General features: G+C 31.6%; 1 protein-coding gene across 4 annotated transcripts in view; it reads right to left on the reverse strand.

Annotated features, from left to right (window-relative positions):
• Positions 1-21024, reverse strand: part of LOC113506994 (DNA-binding protein D-ETS-4) — a 38294-nt gene extending 17270 nt beyond the window's left edge. For 2 of the 4 annotated variants that reach the window (XM_026889863.1, XM_026889850.1), the window contains exon 1: positions 5882-6019. In XM_026889863.1, the coding sequence (XP_026745664.1) occupies positions 5882-5950 (69 nt within the window). In that variant the 5' untranslated portion in view covers positions 5951-6019. Of the gene's footprint in view, positions 1-2550; positions 3030-5881; positions 6020-20793 lie in introns of those variants that run through there. The other 2 variants (XM_026889859.1, XM_026889871.1) reach the window with 2 other exon arrangements.
• Between the last annotated feature and the right edge of the window lie 3033 nt (positions 21025-24057).

A 24057-nucleotide genomic window follows, 5' to 3' on the forward strand; every position in this document is an offset into this window, starting at 1 on the left:
GTTGCTAGCTAAAATACGTACCAGATACCGATAAAACACATTACTGAAAACAAATGAATCTTTCGGTTCTTTTAAAAATAAAAGCCGTCTCGATAACTCCCAAAGTTTATAAACACAACAAATTGTGAATGGTTGTTAACTTAACTAATTGGAAAATTCCGTTAACAATGGAAGAAGAAATATTATTTAAGAGTGAGTTAAAATTTATAGGTTTATGTTAAAGCGTTTTCTTCGCGAGTGTAGTTTACGTTACTGGCATCTATCAGGAAAAAACATTTAAAATCAACTGTACAGTATTTTACGAATTTCTCTTAGAGTTTACGTTTTACCATTAAATTGTCAAGCATTGTGCATCAACAATTAAATACGACATTCGACCTTAACTTACTTACAATTGAGTACAATTTCGCAATTTCAAAACTCTATTCTTTAAAAGTGATTTTGACCGTTGTCTTGACGTTGTTTTGTCTAAAAATAACCACAGTGACAACAAAAGGTTAATTCTAAAGCTCACATAATCGTATTATAGCCACACGAGTCTCGTCTAGATGTCTGTACAAGATAAACTTAAATTGCCCATTACTTTGAATTACATTACGGGGTTCCCGACTTGGCAAAAAGTGTACAAAGTTGAACACCCTTTATAGTCCTTTATTGTGCACTTAGACGTGTAAAATGGATTTATGTAAAGGTTGTTGGTTTAACTGTGTTATAAAAAATACTCTTAAAATTTCATCTGGTGTCTGTCAATGCTATTTTTTTTATTTAACGCAAAATATTATTACTATAACTGGCAACCAAAAAATTCGTAAGTTCAGCGATCTTTTAAATTAATTTTCAATTCAACAGATTGCGAATAATTTTAGGATACCGTTGTCTATCTATTTAGATGTATTCAGACCCACGCCTCTCCTATTAATCCTAGGCCTTTCGCAGGCTACAAAAATAGATGTAAAATGCCAATGAACTCGGTGATACTGACTTACTATAGATATACTACGAGTTCACTGAGTAAAGGCCAAATGCCTATGTGTGGTTACTGCTACGAATTACGTAGCATGGGGTTGCTACAGAATAATTCCTTCCCTTATGTCATACTTAAAAGTTGGCCATATTATATAAAAAACTAAAATAAAAAAAAATAAAATTCCATAAAACCCGCTTTTGTTTATAAATAGCACTATGAGAGCAAAATAATTTTTAATGTAACTAAGCTTTGTACATAAATTGTAAAAAGTCTGCAACCGTAGACAAAAAAAGTAGCCCATCAAATTCTCGACCTTGGCAAGTGCAGATTAACTTGATGAAAACATCTGTAGCATCGACCAAGATCGTGATATCAAACAACAGTAAATGCTTTAGAAAAATTAACATAATTGTCTTTACACCATATAAGGAACCTAGACTACCATGGCCAAATGTTCCATTTTTACGATAGAACATAATCGGTTATACCCACTTAAGCTTAACTACAGAAAATTTTGTAATTCTACTTTGAAACTAGATTTAAATTCAGGGATTCCCAGTTATTCGTCAATTAAATGGGTGTCAAGTGCTAAATTTATTGTCTTCTCAAGAATTTTATTAGCCTCGATAAAATGTCTTTTTTTGCTACGCTTATGTATACGGAATTTACAAGTATAGTTTCGTTTCAAGTGAGACTAATCTTGATACTTGAATAGTCAAGCTCTAATAAAAAAAAAACGTTTAAGAAATAAAGAAATACTGTAATTATATTCAAGATATTTTTATTGCATTACCACATGCATAGTAATTAAATCAGCCATATTGAAATAATTTAATGTTAATACAATCACGTTATGATATCTAGACATAAACCTGTATTAGTAGTTACTAGTTAATTTTATGATCTAGCATAACTAGGTGGATTTATCACCGACTACTAATAAATTACAAGTATTTGTGTTAAATTAGTCACTTGACAGTGTCATGATGCTCATGATTAAGGTCCACACTTAGCGAAGAAACTCGTAAGGCATCTTCCGTAAAATAGCATTTGCGTAAAGCAGCTATGTATAGAACATTTTATATTCCTTAAGTTATGTTTTAAAACTAAAAGAAAAATGGCAATGTGAGACATTACTGCAGACTACTACTGCTAATCTTGATACTGTATTCAATGTATTTTGTATTGTACTTATAATAGGATAGCTAAAGTATCAAGGAGGCGTGGTCTTAAATGATCGAATGACAATGCATCCCACGCAAGTCGTTGACTATCAAAACTAATTCAATGACTTGACCGTTATTATGGACTATAGATATCTACATATGCATGCTTGTATATACATAAATCGCAATGTCTTGTTAAAACACGTATTGTTCGAGTTATTCATCCACTATGACCGCCATATACTATTGTATGTTGTCAGGTATGATAAAAAGTTATGATACGTCAAAACAACAATAAAAAAACATTCTTCTCAATCCACATTAGGCACATGTATTAATATGTAAGTCCACAAAAAAAGCTTAAAACCTCACTCACTTGCCTCAGACTTTCACTCACTGTTTTAAAAAAGCACTCACACGGTCAAATATCCGAGCAGCGTTGCGCGTGCGCCGCTTCCATAGCGTTGAGGTTAGGATGCCGGCCGGCGACTCCAAATTCAAAATATAACCAGCACTTGTTTTTCGATTTTGTTTTGTACACTGATGTTGTTAATTGTGTAGTCGCCGGTATTTTTTGGAGTGCGTGTGTTCCGCGGATAGATCACACCGCCACTGAGCTCGCCGCCCGCGCACGAAGGCTTTGCCTCAATGAATACTACGTCACTACGGGAAGTACGCGGCCACTAGACTAATATAACAAATACTTCTGACATCGGAACAGCGTTGCCGAACGTCATACTATATTTAATTATGTTTCTATGACGCTCGCGAAAATTTTTATAAAGGAATTTAAAAAGTAATTTGGTTGCTGTTAGTCTTCCATTGTCAACGTTTCCTTATAGAATGAATGTATAGCAATATTTTCACGCACTCAGCGGCTGAATGCCAAACGTATAATGCGAAAATATTTAGAATATTTAAACGGGTTTTCTGTTATCTGAGTGGGTGACCCAAAAAAAAAACATTTTTCTTAATCTTATCGTTTAGACACGAACTTATTTTAATTGTTATTGAGATCAATTTTTGCGCATTTTTAAATTGCAACTACATTTTTTGTAAAATTATCAAATTACACATCCGTCTTCGAAATTCTTGCTACTTAGTGACGACCAGATAACAAACGACTTGATACCAACCCTAGAAATTTTAGTATATTGATTCCCCATACTTTTCAAAACTCCTGACAGTCCCACCAAAGTCTTCAGACGACACGATTCCACAACAACAAAACTACCAATAACTTCCATCATAAAATCAACATTGCAAGCTAAAGTAATCTACATTACATAAACGGGGTAACCCACCCCAGCTTGAGGCGAATAGATCGTGAGTCGTGATCTCTATTACGTCAGCCGCCTTCCGCACTTCATTCATTCGGTAATAATACTTGATTGCGGACAAAGAACATGCATACGCACACATACAAGCACACAAACTAACATATACGCTTTACACGTGAGAACAAAACAATGTTATTTTCGTCCCACGTTCTTAATTGTGCTCGCGATATTTAATTAATACCAATGAGGTCCTTCACTTCTTTCTCAGATTTGATTAGTTTTTTTTTGTCTAAGAAAAGGCTTGAAGAAAATTGTGTTAATAGGTGTATTCATGTACATCACAGATGAGACAGACTCGCAATCGCAATGTTGTGTAATACTTAACGTTTTAAAGTATTAAATAAAACAGGCATTTGCAAATGGAAAAGAAACTCGAATTCCTCTTAGCATATTATCATTGACTTCTAAATACAATTGTGACGAAATAATCATTTTTGCTTATTTATAAAATTTTGCAAAAACATCTTTTATCAAATCTTAGTACGAAAGACATCAACGTCGTGCACTCATTATGTGCACTTGCCAAAAATAACAATGCAACAAGTAAAAAAAAACTAAAATTCATTTATTTTTGCAAGAAAAAGTAAATTAAATTAGAAAATTATTTATATACAATTTCATAATAGTTTTATAAGGTTTCTACATTCCTATGATACAAACGAATGTACAAAAGTAAATAACGTCATGAAATCCAATAAAATTTGCATTCCAGTCTCATACATTAAATATTTAAACCATTTTTCCCTAACAATAACGTCGACCGTTAATTACAAAATATTAGATATTACTTAACTTGCCTTACACTATAAAACGCCATTCAATTTAATAACTAAAATGATGAAAGAAGACATAAAAGAAATAACTATCCTGAGGGTCTATTATCAGCTTTTGAAGTATGACATACAATTATCAGAGCGAGATGGCGCTATATACTTTATAGAGCTGCATCTCTCTTCCACAACTGTGACCAAAGGCAATCTAAGCTATTAATACAAAACGATTTGACCTTTAGGGTTATATTATATATTAAATCCTAATAGTCAAATTAACCCAGAAAATTACGCCTAAACAATAATAATTGCAACTCAAACTATTTATAGCTAAAGACGTTCAAGTATTAGAAGGTAAGGTTTAATTGCATAAGTAATGCCGGCATTACCCGCTGACTAACTGATTGTTATGTTTTATGTCATAACTGAAACCCATTCATAAAACACCCACGCTGGCACATGTCATTCATATTTTTGTATGTAGTCGTGTACATACTTATAAAGAGTACTTTGTTAACTCGTATATCACGCCTGTAACTGTGTGGGGTAGACAGAGACTGATAATGTCGTTTAGAACTTTGAATCTGGTAGAATTTAATTTTGTTGCATATAAAATGCATTGTTTATTCTTACAAGTAAAAATCTAGTGAATTATTTGTAACTAGCTTTAGAGGTACGGGATAAAAACTATCCTATGTTCTTTCTCAAGGTCAGCTCTATCTCTGAACCAAACTTCATTAAAGTCAGTGCAGTGGTTTAGACGTGAAAGCGAGACAGACAGACAGAGTTACTTTCGCATTTATAATATTAGTAGGGATTAATTCAGTTTTCATTACCGTACATAACAGTGTAGGATTGAAGAAATTGTACAATATTGCATCATCGAACTTGTATTAGTAATCATTTACTTTTTTGATAAGAATAGAAAACTGTCACGTTGTCTACTACTTACCTATCTTTGAATTTATTATCTTTCATCGTTGATAACACAAGATTCAAGATAGTGCAACATATATAAAAGTCAATTCGATTAGAACTTCACTTAGTATGAAAGTCGTATGCTTTCTAATACTTTACATGAAAAATTTATCAAAATTTCTATTTACGGTTAAGCCAAAATGATTCTTTTTCACTTAAAACGAAATTAATGGTTATATTTTGGACATACAATAGACGCATCCCTATTAAAGTGCAATAAAATGTATGTAAATTATTTTTTTCCTAGCCTACTGTGTCCCATTGCTGGGCAAAGGCCTTATGTAAACTTAATTAAATGCAAATTAAGTAATAAAATAAAAGTATAGATGTGACTAAGAGGAGGGAAAAGCCTAAATTACGTAATGCCATCGATTGACGTCAGTTGCAGTGTCAATGATAAAATGAAAGGTTGACCAGATCAAAAATATAATAGGGTGACAAATTTATCGTTCGGTACAATCTTCATGGTTAAATTGGGTATTTCATCCTACGACTTTTGAATTTCATTTTGGAATATAGTTTCGATGACTATTATTTTTTATCACTTAGTAATTATTAATTGATGTTATAAAAGGAATTTTCTTTTATTTTGTAATAATACAATACTTTTTTAAGAATACAATAATATTTGATTATTTTTTTAAAAAATGTGCTCGTTACCTGATAGTCCTCAGCCAAATATAAGGTTCCGTCGTACCCACGCCTGTAGTAGTCCCAAACCGACACCATTATTTATCAAATTAATGTATTTACCCAAACAACCAGTATTTTACTAAATACTCAAAAAAGCACAGTTCGTAAAAAAATAAAAAAGCACTTCTTTATTCAACTTTTGTTATTATTTATTTTGTAAAAATGTTCAAATCATTGTTTTTATTGACACACATTTATTTAGTCACTTTTTTTATGAATTGTTCAATTATTTTTTATTGAAAAACTATTATTATCTGCGACCCGCGCGGCTGCCTACGTGGAAATACGTAATTCTTTTATGTTTTATCATATATATTATTTCGATAATTTTTATATGTTGTTTTATCACGTTGCTTTATCTTATGGAGCAAAGTTCGTCTTGTCGATTAGATAGGAGTTTTTTTTAGTTTTGCCTTTAAAGGAATATTTTATTTTATTGAATTGAGTACACTTTATTTATTAGACTACGTTCCTCGTTGAAAACATGTGGGTATCTGATCAAAATGCGATGTTTCTAGTGATGATAATGTCGAGATAGCTACTAAATAATAGAACCGTGTATTACGTGATAAGGAGATAGCTTTAAAATTTAATTCCTTTGAAGTTAAATGACGTAGATGATATGTCACCTGCTACTTATTAATACCTACGATAATTGCCACGTGCTTTGTTTTGACAAGGTAAATTGCGATACTTTTAAGGAGTTTCTTGCCACTCAAGAATCGTGCGCTTATAGTCATAATTGAAGCTTAAAAGTGCCTAAAAAACTTCCTTCTTTAAATGAAATTTTGTATTTATTTATTCTATTTTGATTCTTTAAAACTAAAATATTATATGCAGTTAAAATAAGTACTAAAAAAAGATGATGTATTGATTTTGAAGATTTTTTTATACCAAAAGTACCGAAGTTTTCAACTTCAGAAACGAATTTTGCAAAAATTACCTACGTATGTTTTTATACTGAATTTAGATAAAAATACTATTCTGTCATCCTTACATTGACTTTTTTGCACAACCAAAATGAATAATCGTATTGTATTTAGATTTTATGAATCGATAATACGTTTTTCCTCGTTTAAAGATATTTTTCACGTTGTCCTGATAGTTTTATTTCATTAAAGCACTTAATTGTTGCATGCTAAATATCAATATTAAAAATACTAATAAAATCTGTATATATTGTGGTGTAATTTGTGATTTTATTGTTGTGTGTATGAATATTCGTTACGTTGTTAATATAATGGGATATTAACAAGAAAATGAAAATCTAGTTTGAAGTACCTAGAAGAAAAATAACTACCTTAAAGAAGTAGTATCAAATGTCAGGAACAATTCGACTGTTTAATATAGTTTTTGCATTTGATAGGCTGTTTCTAATGAAATTGTAATAATTTCAGATATTAATTGGCAAGTGAAACGGCGGGCCATAACCAGTACCTTTTTAAGTCGTTTTTAAATTAACTAAACTACTCCTCCTCAAAAGATTGCATTCAAGTCCCATGCACAAGACAAACACACACAGAACAAGCATTCGTAGATCACAAAAATAATCTCATACGTTGGGAGCGAACTCGGGACATGTCATGCACAGTTGTTTTCGAGTGGTGACCTACACCACTCGACTATCCGTGCAGTCAATATTACAGACGGACTTACTATTTTATTATTAAAGATATGTGATTAGCTTTTATCTATAGTTATGTTTTAACTATTGTCAGTTGAGTTATATCTGTGCCGGGTCACGTACACAACTCATAGTAAACTTATCTGACGTGTTGATTCATATCGACCAATCAAATTATCTTTTGTGTAATTCACGAGTCTTCTTCATTTTTTTTACTGATGTTTTTTATTGAATAATAAAAGATTCTTTATTTCGATATTGCTTATTGTGGTGGAATTGACTGATTTAGAAAATAAATTTAAGAATTTGTTTGACTTATAATTTGTCTATACGTTTTGAAAATAATCTTTTGAAATTTCGAAACGATGTTTCAACTTGTCAATAGTTTATTCTTAAATCGGGCATCGTATAAAAATATTTGACTGGTTCTCAAAATGCATAAAAAAATCAATAGAACCGCATCTATAAATAGCAGTATTATGTAGACAAATATAGTTATTTACATAGCCATACTTAACTCGGCCAAGCCTAAACATGTAAGCCCTGTAATAGCACCTCTTTAAAATTTATAAACATCACGACAACTGATTGAAAAGCTCGATAAAAAGTTTTAGAAAGATAACACAAGAGTCATTTTAAAATGAACTTTATGATAACGAGACAAGTTTCATTTTCAAATTCTAGGTATCATGGTTCATGAGATACTGTTTGGTGACAGTTAAAAAAATCTAACCCTTCGGGGAACTACCTTAAAAAACGAAAGAAGAATTTTGGATGCTAAAAATAAATCAACTAAAACATTTAATCGTCAAAATCACAGTACATTTAATACAAGTCGTATTAAATGTTTGTTTCGCGTCGTGCGCAGTGAGGGGAACCGGTTCTCAAGGTCTCTGGTTTTCCCGCGCCACTTACAAAATGGTGGATTTAATCTTACGATTACTGCACGCCTTGTTGCTATGTATATTTCAGTCTGTTAGTTAGCTTTAAAAGACAAAAGGATTGTGTTTTGTTTTACAAATGGATGTAAATGAAGTTTGATCGTTATAGTTTAAATTCACGTGGGTTTGATTTTGTAATGATTATTGAAACTTTAAATATTCTTTGGAAGTGAAAGAAAATATCTTTCTATCGCTTCTTTCTGCTTGTATCTGACAGAGACGACAAAAAAGGCTTGGGTTAAACTTTGTTTTATGATAAAAGGAAAATGACCATTAATTCTTAATTTGTCTTTATTCACCTTTGAATCTTGATTGTTAATTATTTAACAATAAATTTGGAGTTTTAAAAGACACTAAGGATGGACCTCCATTAGTTTATTGCACAAAGTTGTTTTCTAACTTGATGAATCTTACTTATTTATTGCCAATAAAACGACACAAAATAACACCTTTGACGGCCAAGCAATTACTAAAAGCTGTTAAAGTTAGAAAATTAACCTTAAAATGTAATGACCAGAATTTAGAATCGATTAGCAACGCCTACTTTGGTCACAGACAATGGATGAATTATGCAACGATTATTTTTTATTTGAATACACAATGCTAGTTTGAATTTATACCTATGTATTTCGCACCACGTGTGCGAAACTAATCGTCCTTTGTTTCAATAAATACTTTTTTGAATAAAGTAAATGCATAATAATATATCTCGATACATAGAATTTAAAACATGGACATAACTTGTACCGAGTCGAATAAGGCAATTTAAATTGTAAATTAAATTCGAATCTAAAATAACTCAATACTAGTTTTGAATGCCACAATGTACTACTCCTCAAAAGCTTTGACCGTAGTTCCAACAAGTGATAACAGATGGCGTTAGTAGTAGCGAAACTGAATTCAAAGTCTAAAAATAATATTCCAAGAAACGTGTTTAGGCTAGACCTAACCTTTAAACGACCTAAAACTCATTAAAATTTATTAGGACATTAAAGCTGTGGTATTTATCATGAACTTAATCCTTAACCCTAGTTATCTACGTGAGTAATTTTAGACAAAAACTCTTGGTCTATAGGTACTATGACACAGTAGCCAATAAGGCGTAATTATTACATGTATAACAAGGTCGTGTATACAAACGTAATGTTATAGAGCCTGTGACGCAAACGAGTTTCCCTTTCACCGCCGCGATTGGGCTGCGCGCGCGCAACTCGACACATAAAATCGTTACTCGCCGCCCACTCGATTATTCGTATCGATAAATTTGATTTGTTCACGATTCCCTTTGTTATGTTTTGTTTAGAATATTCAAGTATTTAATAATAACTATATTATACTAGGTGCTATAAATATTGCATGTAGGTATCGTTATGCATTTGGGTTTTTCGTTTATGGAAAAAATATAAATGTCCCATTGTTGTTTTAATATTAATATAATTGTGTCAAAGTCACGTTTTTCTCAAGTAAGGTGTTTCCAGTGTTTTGAATATGTAGCAATATGTTGAATGTTTATGATTGATATTCAATATGCAGTTATATGCTAGAACAATGGAAACGTTGTTGTGTAATCAATTTTCCTGTTTTTTTAATGTTACTAAGGCTAGCTCATAGAGATTCTCTTTGTTATCTAGGTAAACTGTTTGAAAAGTGCCTAAATAGAAACATAAACAGTCATATTGATGGTAAATATACCTTATTACAGTTTTTCTATAAATTTATTCTTTGTCACTCCATACTTGTACATTGACTGCGGCTTTTTAAAGGAAATGCCTAGTTTTTATGCATGTCTCTCTTTGAAAGTGTAGGCTGTTAGATAAAGCTTAAGCTTGAAATTAGCATGCAGTTAATTTTTTAGTTTACAGGAACGTCAATCGATTTTCACCATCGAACTGACAAGGTGTCTTTGTGAGCTTAACGTGTTAAGCTATGACAGTCATACACGTATTTAGAGATTAGTTACAAGAAAATTGATTCATACAAAAATATATTTACGATTTAAATTCTATATCAAACTCTATCTTATCAGATTAAACATATCTTTTGTTTTTTGAACATGAATGATAGATTAGACAAATAACACAAAATACGAAGTGCGCACGCATGAGGCGGTAAACTTCCATTGTAAATTATCGCCAGAATGTGTTAATAGAACCAAATAATTGTCTCTTGTCACGCCTATATGTAGAAATGAGATAACTCGTAGGACGTAAAGCAAATAACGTTAATAGAAAAACAAAACAACCTTATTTTTTTACTAGTATTTATAAAAAAAAGTTTTTTGTTAAACACTCTGACAAATTGTCCCCGGCTATTTGCTTTATCAGAAAATATTTTTATCAATAAACCTATTTATGACGAGTATTTTGCATTTCAATGATCGTAGTACTTGCGCTCTTCTCTTCACAGGATAGTCAAAAGATGTGATAATGGGTCAAATCAACGCATGATAATAAAGTTATTAGTAATTCAAGGATGAGTCAAAGTATTATGGCATTTTTTGCGGATAGACGCTTTAACTTCTTCACCTAAGTCATTATTTTCTTAGATCTCCAAGCAGTTTATATAACATAAAATTCATAAAACAACATAACTAAAGGCTTTTCCCATGCTTATATATGACATATGTTTTTATGTATAATTAAATGTCAAACAGTTATTATGTTGTCAGAATAAATATGATATCATGTCTTACATAAAATACTGTAGGTATGTCATATTGTCATAGTAATTGTTTAAGGCGTTGCATAAATTTTATTGCTATGAAAGATGTTGGTTTAAACCTAGTTCTGCCCATTAAAGCCTAAAATTTTGAAATGATCTTATCAATCATTTTTTTTAATTCCTACGAGTTGCATTATATTTTTAATCTTTAATAAATATATTTCAGAGATTTTTCAAACATTAATTATATACCAGTATACCATAATAGTAAAACGTCTAGATACTTTTATCGTTTTAAAATTACCGTCTTATGAAAAAGTCTCTACAAGAAACCTTACACACTTTAATTTAACTCAACGCACTTTTTGTACCTCACGCAATTTAGTATCATATAACCTACGCACAGAATAACCAAAAAAAAACAACTCCATGCGGTAATCACCACCTAAAAAGACTACAACCAAAAAATGTGCAGAAACTCTAAAGTACCATAATTATCTGTTTGACGCACAATCTGTTTCTCAACAGTGGCTTTACCAAAACGAGGGTTTGCAACACTCGCATACATTTTCCTGGTCCAACTTTCGCAACTCATGAGTCATGATAGACGCCTTCTGATTCGTGAGTCTGTTGGCTATAATTCTCGGAAAATTGTGCCAAAATGATCATTATGTATCAACTAGCTGTTATGCGCGACTTCGCTTGGCTAAGATGTAAGTTAAGATTTTTTATTTTTATCGATTTTGTAGTTTTAGAGTGCATGAATCTTCTCCCTGTTTTTGAAGACATATAAGAACGTTCTTAAGATACGTACCTATTAGTACCGGTCAATATTCTAGGGTGATTGTTTAATTGTTGTAGAAATTGATAGCAGTAGCCGGTAATTAAGATATTTAAAGATAAGTTTATACAGGAAAAATAATATAAAAAGTACTAATGAAACATATATTATTATAGCGTACATAACTATATGATATATGATGTTTCATTGTGTAAGTTGTGTAACAAGTAAATTAAACATCAATACCTCAATATGTCGTAAAATTCAAATATTCTTTAATTGCAAAAACATTTGACATCTATGGTTATGCAAATGCATTCACATTTGATTTAAAGGGAAACCCGATGTTCTATCACAAGCGAAGCTTAACAACTCATTACGTCAAACATTAGCGGTAAACTATAAACTAAACTTAATTATAGATCATGTCTCGCTCGTAAACAATACGTAACTCAAGTCAAAACATTTCTTAAATTAATCACCGTATTAACTAGGGTTTAAGGCGGATTTAAATGTTTTAAGTTGTAATATGAACCTTGGATGATAGACGTAAAGCTCAATTTTGTAGAATTCGGGTTTCACATTTACATAATATTGGAAAAACCGCTGTCTATTGCAAGTTGCAACAATCATTGAAGCAATGCTCGATTGCAAATACTTCATTCACTGTTTTTTCTTGTTATGAAAGACTTCTAAGAGGTCTTATTTTTTACTTTTAAAATTCTCGGAGTGGTATCATTAAAATTTCAACATATTAAATCTACGGACGGATAAGCAGTATTCTACAAAAAAAACCTTTTTTTGTTACTTAATGTTTACGGGTTTCCATGAAAATTGCTTGAACTGCAGCTTGTTTCCAACTTGATTTTCCTCTACCTTAAATTAAGTTCCATTGATATTCAACCCATTCTTACTCACAAGTGCAAACAATGTGTGTTGCGGTTCGCTCCCAGAATACGCGGCGACACGCCAAAATAATTTCTTTTATTCAAATCGCAGAAACACCTCATTCAAACTACCTTAACTGCCAACATGCAAAATGACGTCACGATTCGTCCTCGACCCAAATAGACGAAAGAGAAAATCGAACTAATAAGGTTTCATTCAAAAGGAGAGCAAGATAGCAATTTTATAGTTGTTGAAAAGAGATGCCACGCTATTACATTCTTGCATCTTGGATAGTTCGTTATTTTAAAAAAAAAATCTCTTAAAATAACTCTTTAAGAAGAAATTGCACAATATTTCCTTTATGTCATTTCAAAAATATGTGTTTCGAATCGCTTTTTTCATAGGTTAAGTATTTATTTAAACGTCCTTAGTCATACTTTAACTGTGCGTGGCGTGTGACGAATACTAAGTTATGTTTCATGGAAGTTATCGTGTGACTTTCAAACTGTAGAATTGATAATTGAGATGTAAAATATAAAAGTCGATTTAAAAGAAAAAGAAACATAAATAACTGACTCTTTTTTTTCTATTCATATTTTAATTGATTCCTCCGCCGATCAATGTGACGTGAATTAATAGTGGTTTTAGATTGAAAATAAATTGAAGACACAAAATGAACTCTACATGCCTGGCAAAACTGCAGGCATACACATATGTCTTAGCTAATCTTGAAATTCTGTCCCTAATAACCAGTGGGTAACATTTATTTCAAAGAAAAAAATATTTTCTCCACATTCAAGCTTTGATAAGTGACACTCGCAAATCAAATTACAATATAACAAAAATTACTTAACACTGTCTTTTCTCTCTTTCAAGTCAATGATACTTCTAGGGCTGTTATGGATACGTGGTTTCGGATCGGATATTTGGATGAAATTATTTTTTTTTTCTATAAATAAGATGGAGGTGAACGAGGAGGAAGATGAAGTGCCAGTCGATTTGGGGAATTTGAAATAAAAAAATAAACTTCAATCGAAATGCTTCAAAGCATTAGTTTCTCTTACTTATAATTTCCTTTTTCGAATATCCGATAGTTTCGGTTACGGTTATCTCTATAACATCCTTGCCTCCAACATAATTCAGTCAAGAAAGTATGGTTCGCTATGTAGCTCGCTGTTCATTCTACGCGACGATTTGCGAAGAATCTAAATTGTCCCAGTCATTTGAAGGGTTAATTGCGGGTACGCGCGGAAAATTCGAAAGCATACGTTTATGTATGGCTTTTCCAATGTATAAGTATTGAGTAAGTAGTTCACAATGCAACATTGTACCTACCTACAATTCTAATTTCTTTTTTTGCTTTCAATTTATTACAACGGCTAAGTTTAAAAAAAGATAGCAGTTTAATAAAGGAGCATATTATTGTTTTCTGGATTATGAGTAAATAAAGATTTTGAAAATAGAACAATAGTTGTTACGACATTTTAATAAAAGTTTAATAAAGAACTCTGTATTTCTTTTTTCATTTTAAATATTTCTGTTTCTAAATAAGTCAATACGAGTCGACTTCTACAAACCATAATGTTTTTATAAAACTTTTTGTAGTTTTTATTTGTAGACTATGAAGGTGCCGAGTGTTCAACAGACCGTGGTGTTAGCGACACTAATCGGTCAAATATTGTTTATTATATGAGTAAGAGTTTATTCAAGTACATATCTACGTTTAATAATAGCCTATAGTCTTGTATTGTGCGACAATCTTTCAAAAGTTCAATATTGTAATAAGAAAAAAAATATTTTCTTTTTCAAGCATTAAACATCATTAAACTCTTATTCAATTAACATGACAGAACAGTTAATTAAAATTCCATACATTTTTCACCTTATCGAAAATGGATACTTCAATATCGTTAAGCCGTTTGTTAAATAAATCGTCGCCAATTCATTCAATAAAAATAATCGCATTTAAACACAATGGTTATGTTCGAATAATGAATTTAAAATTACAGGATTGTAACAGTTTAAGGTCAAAATGTACTTAAAAAACATACCTGCTTTACCATTATACTTTCGGTAAACGAGCTTACAATTAAACACGAATGTATACCATGCTACTCAAACTTAAAGCTCAAATTAGAATGCAAACAATTTATAAATAAATAAATAAAAAATAAAATACATTTATTTCAGGCAATCATAACCCATATTGCTCCATTGTTTTTGTTGCTGTACATATTATTTAAATTGACACAAATACTAATGAAATTTTAACAAAACAAAATTATCAATTCAAATTATCAATAAAAATGTAAAATGTAGGTCATAAAAATAAGGTTAATAAAATAATGCTAAAATCAAATAAATAAATTCATTGAGTAGGTAATACAATTAATTCATCAAATTAAATTACATTAAAATTTATAATCAAAATATGTCATTAAACCATAATATGAACTTAAGTAAAATAAGGTTATAGTAATCTCTTCATCCGACATTGCGGGGCGTGTCTTTCACAGCAATGCCGAATGTAGGGACAGTCCACTCTATGAGCTATCATTGCTAGAGCGGCATTGGAGCTGGCTCGAACCGTGCGCACTAAAGCAGCACCTCTTTTGCGCATGTTACTGTTAAAACAGTCTGTATTCGCTGCTGCAAACATGCCGGATGCGCTACAGAAACGAGGCAACCCCAAAACCGCCCTAAACGCATTATTATATTGGACACGAAGGGAACCAAAGGACTTTTGTGAATATTTTGCCCACAAACTACACGTATATAAAGACGTGCAGTAGGCCCGGAATATAGAAACCAGACGCACACCATAGTTGAGAACTGGTACAATTTAATAAAATATGCAAAAAATGAATGTTGCGTTTTGCGAATTGCACCGTACTGGTCTACGATTAGAGTACAATTCCCCTTGACGTGTGAACTGTAATTTTCTTCTACATAATCGCTTTACGAGCGGCCTTCAAAGGGATTGCTTCCGAGTTTAAAAGATCAAAGCTTTAATATGATATTAACGTAGCAAACAAGCTTTGTGAACGCGACTCACATTTACTGAGCAAGTCGCGTTTACCCAACAATGTAATTATTCAGTGTGTCGGAGAAACTTGATCAATTATGATAATTGGTGAATTAAATAAATGATATGTACTTGTTTATTATACTTTGCTCTAAAACTGTATTTAAAAGCTTTAAAGTTTGTAATTTAACAATATGCGTAGTTGGTAACGCGACTGTGTTTTGCCCTGTCAGAAGTTTTCATTTCATTGTTTTAATTTAATTGTAAATATATTGTAGTTTCGCAGTGCTTATTGGTATTCAATATAAGAGCAATTAAACTGAAATCTAATTATATAAAATATAATTTCTGTCTTACTGTATCCTCCATTATGGGTATTACACGTAACTAGATCTATTTACAATTTTACAGAGTTAAATATTTACAAGTTAAAAAACCAATTTACTTTAGTTTTGTTTTTTAACTTGTAAATATTTAACTCTGTAAAATATAATAATGTAAAACTTATTTAGCTTTCAGTTTTTCAAGATGGATTCTTCTTCAAGTTCTTATCATTGTATACATATATCACCTTTAGGTATAAAATACAGATTAAGTACCAATTTAAAAGTATTACTTCTGGTAATAACCTCATAATCTTAAAAATGTCCACTATACATTTTTTAAACTATTATTGTTTTGTATGACTGCGTTCTAGCCAAACAAGCTCAAAAACACTCTACACCTAAAAAACACATACATGCAAACAAGCACGTAGGCATCAAAACAAATGACAATTGAAGCGACAAAAAAAACTCTTATAATCCATCTACTCGAATTCAACCGACCTCCGACAAACTACGCAATGAACAAATGACTCTTTATTTCCTACTCTGATTTAAATCAACATGTAATTAATGATAATTAACAGTCCTTGAGGAAAAAGGAATTTGTATGTAAAGGTTATGAATTATTGATAAAAGTTCACGTTGTAAATTTAATAAGGTGTATTGTATTGATCTTAATTATTTGTAGATTGTAAGTTCTTAAGACGTAATTTACGAAGAAACGTAGAGTTATCCTTTTAAACGGTACTTTTTTTCTTTACCACCTTTTTAACGTTCCGTACCTACCTAAATACTGTCTGCCCATCCGCCCTTCTGTCCTTCCTCGACAAGGCTATCTCATGAACCGTAACAAGTACACAGTTTATTTTTTACAGATGTTGTGTTTCACTTGTCGCTATAACCACAAATAATAAAACTATCGCAATCCCTGCTCGTTTTTATTTCTGTGTAATTTTTGAATCCTACTTAAATTTCAGAAGTTTTGATTTATTAAACTGCGTTTTAGCTCTCTGAATTACGAATTTATCAAATTTTGAAAACCTGTCAGATATGAACACATTTGACTTACTGGGTAACAGGGAACTAATCCAAACATATAGTCAAATGAAACATGAGTTTAAAATTTCTTAGATTTCATCATCTAATTAAATACAAAGTTAACAAACAACATATAGTAGATACAACTATAACTTCCGACTATGTCTAATCTGAGATCGATCGTGTTCAAAATGGCCGCCAAATTTGGACTTTAGTAAGGTCATAGAAATGTTTTGTTTACTATTAACATACGGAAATGTTGACTACTGTACTGAGAATTTATATGTCACTTTATGATTCATTCTAAAAGTTTTTTTTTATGGAGAAAGAATGAAGGTAATCGAATATTAAGGAAATTAGACAACTCATTTTTTCGTGTGTATATTATTATTTTTTTTGCTCCCGTCATTTCGATTTTCTACTATGGCATAAATTACTTTTTTTGTGAATACAAGATATTATCGTTTGGTATAGTTAACAGCCAAAATCACAATAGTTTGAAAAAAGTTCTGCGTATTTTGAAAGAAAAATCTGTGTATGGTAATAGACCTAGAGATAAAGATCCTTAAAAAATAACTTCAAGAGCTTAAAAGTCCATAACGCAGTACGAAGTACTAGAAAATTGGTTTCCAACTACATCAGGCTTATGAAGATGTTAAGTTTTATCGCCCATAATAGTGTTATAAGTAATTATAATTCTCTCATAAAAGCCATTTAACTGTGCCCATCATGTTTTCTTACACGCAAACATGACGCAGGCTGTCTTACTTTACTAGTTATAAAAAACCTTCTATAGATAGACATATTTTTCTATATTTTAACATTATTAATTCTAGAATAACCAGTATTTCATAAATAACATCATTAATTTATCCTGTATTCTTCTTTAAACCAATCAGATTTAGAATTTGCCTTTTTGTCTTTGTAATTTAACATTAAGTTACCTTAAGTTTTTATTTATAAATGGAAACAAGATTTCTTTGTAAGACAGGAAAATGTTAATATTCTTCGAAAGAATAAGAACTGATTAATCATGACTTAAAAAGATATTTAAATGTCAAATAGTCCCTTTGCCCGTTTAGTGTTTTTGAACTCCATTCAAAGCAAAGTTACCTACCTGCTTCATTAAAAAGATCGGTTAAATAAGATGTATGTATTAAATAAAATTTTCCTCTGTAAGGAACACGAGAAGAGTTATTTTTTTCCTTGTCTTTATTTTGGAAACTAGCTGTTGCCGGCGGTACCGTCGCGCGCCGGGCTCAAATCGAAGATGATCTCGTGAAACAGGAAAACTATCCTATGTGTTGGTTTTGCGTGAAAGAGGAACAAACATACTTCCATACATACAAACTTTTATAATATTAATAGGATAAAGTAACATTTATTCTTATACAATTGAGATGGGGTTTGATCCCAAAGTCCATCATAATAGTTACACTTACAGTCTTCTTCTATCTCTCAGAACCTTGTTAATACAGCTTGTTGTTCTATAATATTACTTATAGAACGCATTAAATAGTAATTAATCTTAATATTATCAGTCAATTAGGGTGAGCACAAGCCGGCGCAGACGCACTGATTATATATTAGCCGAGAAAGCGACGCATTAATATCACATCGTCCTGGTTATGCAAAGATTGTTCATAATTGTTTTTCTTTTCGATCTGTAGAGTTTCTTTGATGACAGCGTGATAATTGTGTTGTAAAATAGAATTTAATTGGATGTTTCGCGAATATAAGATTTGATTTCTTTTGTTTTTTAATTGAATAATTATTGGTCATTATTGTTGCCATACAAAAATATGAATTTGCAGAGACAACATTTTAAAACCGAAGCTATGAAAATAATGTTATTTACATATTTTTAAAGTTAACTTTAAGTCACCAATCGCAAATATTGAGGAATTACAAAAATTGTTGGTATTAAAATATAGGTGATAGTGATGCTTATTATAGTTTCAAGAAACCAGATATAAACTAAAATCTTGAAACAAATCTAAAATTAGTTTAAAGAGTACGCCTATACTAGAATGTTCAAATATAATACCTGAAAATGTTATACCTGTGTAAAATAGAGCTCTTTTCTATTATTCGTAATAGGCATCAATTGTTTATGCAAATATCTAATCACTTGATTGTCCATAACTTCATAATTAGTCGACACACAAGATCGTACCGATAGACATATGATATAGCCATCTCGCTCTTTTGTTTGGAGATAATCATGCCGTCCCTTTTACGCATAGAGTTTATCTATAAAAAGTTGTTTGTTACAACCAAATACTTTTTGTCGATGATCGAATATTTGGTACAATGTGAGTACCTAGTCTTTTGAGGTTTTAAAGAGTTTTTAACTAGGTTTAATGCTTGGAAAAACCCAGTTACTTTAGAACTTTTGATTATCTGATTGCCCTTACTATTTGTGTAATTTTGTACAAAAAATGTGTTTTTTGTGATGTCTAAGGGATTTCGATGTATGAGTATGACTTTGTATTCTAGTCGCAAAAGCTGTGAATATCATTTTTCTCAAAAGTGTTCATTTTAAAAGAAAATATGCACGATATGTCGCTACAAATATAGTTTTAGGGCGCGGCTTCGTCTGCGTGCCACAAAACCACTTGAAATAATTGTTTGAGTTTTTAATTATGTTTATCAAACATGTGTGTGATGTTTAAATTATTTACAATCAAAATAATCAGAACTGGTTGTGATATATCTTTAAATCATCAGTTTTTACGATCAGTTTCTGTTAATTTTTGATTTCCATAATGAGTTCGTCGTCAAAGGTGGCTTTGATTATTTTTTACATAAATTTCGTTTTGTGGAAGTTTTTTTTAAATACTGTTATCCACACGGTAAGGAAAATTCTTCAAACAAACTGGTGACGTCATTGATTGTAACTTGTAAGCTCGTAAGGTTTCTATTGACTGAGATACGGTGACGTGATCGTTTGCAGGTAAAATGACTTGATATAAAGCAACTCATTAAAAAGCAATCAAGAAAATAAGTTAATAAGTAGGTTTAAAGAAATACACGTAATACAAATCAATGTAGAGTCCACTTAAAACTCACTTCAACTTAAATAACTATTGTTATAATAACAAAACGATATGTTTACAACATGCTATCTACTATTTGTTTAATTGTTCACATGTCACAGATAAGAACAATTTGATAAAACTTCAACAATGGTACGTAAAATGCCGCTGCGTACAGCATTTCTTGCCTAGCTTCTCAGAAGCGTCATTTTAGTCCGCACATAGCATAACATCGAAATCAACATTTTATTTGCATTAAATAAAGCTATTCCTAATCCCATCACAGCTGGGACGTGCACGATGAATATTTACACGCTAAAATACGCCTTAAATGCTTCCATGTGGATTATATTATGAAAAACTGTTCACGTTTTATGTAAATACATTCGAGCGTCGAGCGAAAACTAGAAAGTTAACGCACACATACACAAACACGCCGTACGTACGTGCCTGCCTGTGTGCGCGTGCAACGGGCACGGTTTCATAATTTAAAACATTAATAAAATACATTAAAAGTATCAAAATAATGTCAATTAAATTACAAACTAAATACTCACTGTATCTGACTCCTCGATAAAACCAGTCTCCCACAACATATTTTTCGTTCAAACAGTTCAACACGGCCACAAAAAAATAATATGAGTGAGAGAGAAAAAGCTTTCCAATAAACGTTAATTAATCGTCAAATATCAGTCCATATCGGCGTAAAATGCAATTTTAAAGTATACTTGCATCCCGTGACGTAATTATTAGGAAAAACTTTTACAAAGCACGAGCGCGACTGCGACCGGGGCGGTGTCTCGATGCTGTATGCGCGGGCGCCGATCTCCGAGGACGCACGAAGCCGTCCGACGATCGACGAAGTTAGCCGACCTACTTTGTTCTACTTCGAAACGCTGCGGTCGAACGGCGATTTTTTTCGCATTTTCCGATGAAATGCTTCTCGTGTAGAAGTCGTTATGTACATAGGTGGTCTGGTTAACTTAACAAAAACGCAACACTCTTTCATGTATTGGTTTATTAAAATTAAAGATTTCCCCGACGATTTCTGTAGTATTACGAACTGTAAATCGATACGCTGAGTTGTCAGAGGTCACTTATTCGATAAGATATTTTTAAGCTAAACTTTTTTATTATTTTTTTATGTTAACCGGTTTGCGTCGGTTCGATGGTGACTTTTAGGAGCAACTTTTTTGCATAAAGTGTTAATAAGTAAAAGACATTTAAGTAATAGGTGATTGGAGACTTTGTTAATGGTGATTATGTAAATTCGTAACTAGATGTTTAGACTTTTGACCACATTTAAGTCGTTTAGACGGAAAATTTAGAATGAAGAACGTTCTGTAAGCCCCTGACAAACTAAATATTTTTAAGTATTGTGATGACGCATTTGAAGAAGTATTGGTATATTAAAATAATTTTAAATCTGTTTATTTTAGCAATTTAAAAAAAAACGCTCCCCGAAGCTCTCCCGCACTTACGAAATAAATCCTTGTGTAGCGCAATACACGTACACGAAGTCACCCAGACCCAAAACAAGCAAATATGGATCACGCAAATACTTGCCTTACGTTGGGTCGAGCCTGCAACACGTCGCGCACAGTGGCTTTGGCGTAACGACCTATACGGCTATCCGTACAGGAAAATATCTTCTTCAGTAATAGTTTTCATTACAATATATAATGACAAAGATGTGTCATAGTCTTGTTAACTTTATGTTCTATTCTTCGTTATTTGACTGATTTATTTATTTTTACATTGTTTCCACTGTAGCGAAAGGAATTAACAATGAGTTGTTTACAAAAAGCCACCAACAGCTTAAATCAAAGGGGGTTAGGAAAATAAGTTAAACTAGCTTATTATTACTTCTATATTTGCAAGTAGGATATTTTATAATTGCCATTCATTCATCGGACATTGTAAATAACAGAATCGGGGCCCAGGGACAAGGAAGGAAAATGTGTTGGATTTATTCAGTAAAAGTCTGACACACGCTTCCGCTCAACCCAAGTCAGGAAAACGGAGATAGTTTGTATACCACCTTAAGGCCTAAGGAAAAATTGTAATCCACCTTACACCAAAGAAAAATACAAATATTGTCTTACTTGTAATCATACTCAAAACCCATTAGACCTACTGCTCCAATTCGTCGAATTTTTTATCGTTTAATTGCCAACGCATTTTGACCTTTATTGCCACCTACATAAAAGACAAACACGACCCAGTCAACATCTGTTACATAAACAACCGTTTATTTTTAAACTTCACCTAGAAGGATATAACGCAATCAATTTTGAAACAAGTCTATTACGTACTATCATCACGGAACATTATTTTGGAACATTTGAATCGTAACTAATTCGATTCGTAGAAAACAAACGCCTGGGCGACCCCTTACGTCAAAACAGTGATCGATCGAGATAGAATAAACGCTCGACGGATTGATACTACGGGTAATATCACTTGTTTACCAATTGTTTTTTTGGCTATCGAATAAATTACGAATTAGTGATGAAAATATATTTATTCACTTTAACAATTACAATGAACAAACACCATTTTTTTGGGGTTTTAATGTTTATAATAATAATTACCCATCATCATGGCCACCAACTACAATGATGATCCACCATTTCTGATTTATGGAATATTGTTATAGGCCTTATATCACTAAGACAATTTAACTACAAAAATGAAATTTCCGATGTCCAACATCTGGAAGGACAAAGTCGTGTCTTTAATTTCTGAAATATTGTTTCATAATTCAGGAAAAAAACCGAGTAACGAGACCTTACACTTTCATATTTAAAACAAATTAATCATTAATTTCCACTTGAATCCCAAACCGGGATATAAAAAACCCTCACAATTAAAACATAATAAATAAATTCGAGTACCATAAAAACCTCATTACTTATCGAGTATTAACAGTACCAAGTGAACACGAAATACGGCATCCGTCACTTGATCCTTGAGACAAAAAAAACTAATGTTAAACAAACTTCTTAGGAAAAGCCCACATTGAATATTTATCATTTCATTGTACGTATGGAGATTCGCATTTTTCCAATATTTTAAGATTACGGATCTCAATGGTAATTGGAGGTTAAATACAGCTATTACGATATCCTAAAGCGGTATTATCGAGTGTAGCACATCGTGTATTATGGATGTCTTTAAAAGTAAATGCTAAAGTGGCAAGAGAGATATTTTCTCTCTTGACACTAAAAAAAATAGTTTAGTCATTTGATAGTTTTATCGGGAATGTTTTTCAAATAAGTTTTTTTTTAGAATTTATTGATGTGTTTCTGTAATTTTTACTTTTTCAACTTGTTTATTTAGTCAAAAGTTGCGCTAAAAGTGCTCTTAGAAAAAATGGTTTTGAAAAACATTAAAAAGTATACGTCTCTACATTCTAAAAATTCAAAAACAAAAAATATTATTTATGTTTTCGATCTTTTTATCAGAAATACATTATCAGCCAAAAATTCAACTGTCTAATCACAGTTCATGAGATACAGCGTGATCATGGACTGAGAGATAGACAACGAAAGCTCAGTAGCAGGGTTCCATTTTCCCCTTTTTTTAATAAACAAAAAAAAAATATCTAAATATATTTTTACTGATTTCTATTAATCCTTAATATGAAACCAAACAATAGTATTCTGTCATCGACTGTACCTATTAGGTCCAGATGTAGTACGTTAATAACCAAAGAAATTACATAACACTAAACGGTGCCATAATATGGAAATAAATACGCATAGATCAGTTAAGTCGATTAGATAATACAGTTAATATAATAAAAGTTATTAAATCAT

This window comes from Trichoplusia ni, chromosome 2, assembly GCF_003590095.1.
Source record: "Trichoplusia ni isolate ovarian cell line Hi5 chromosome 2, tn1, whole genome shotgun sequence".
Taxonomy (NCBI): Eukaryota; Metazoa; Arthropoda; class Insecta; order Lepidoptera; family Noctuidae; genus Trichoplusia; species Trichoplusia ni.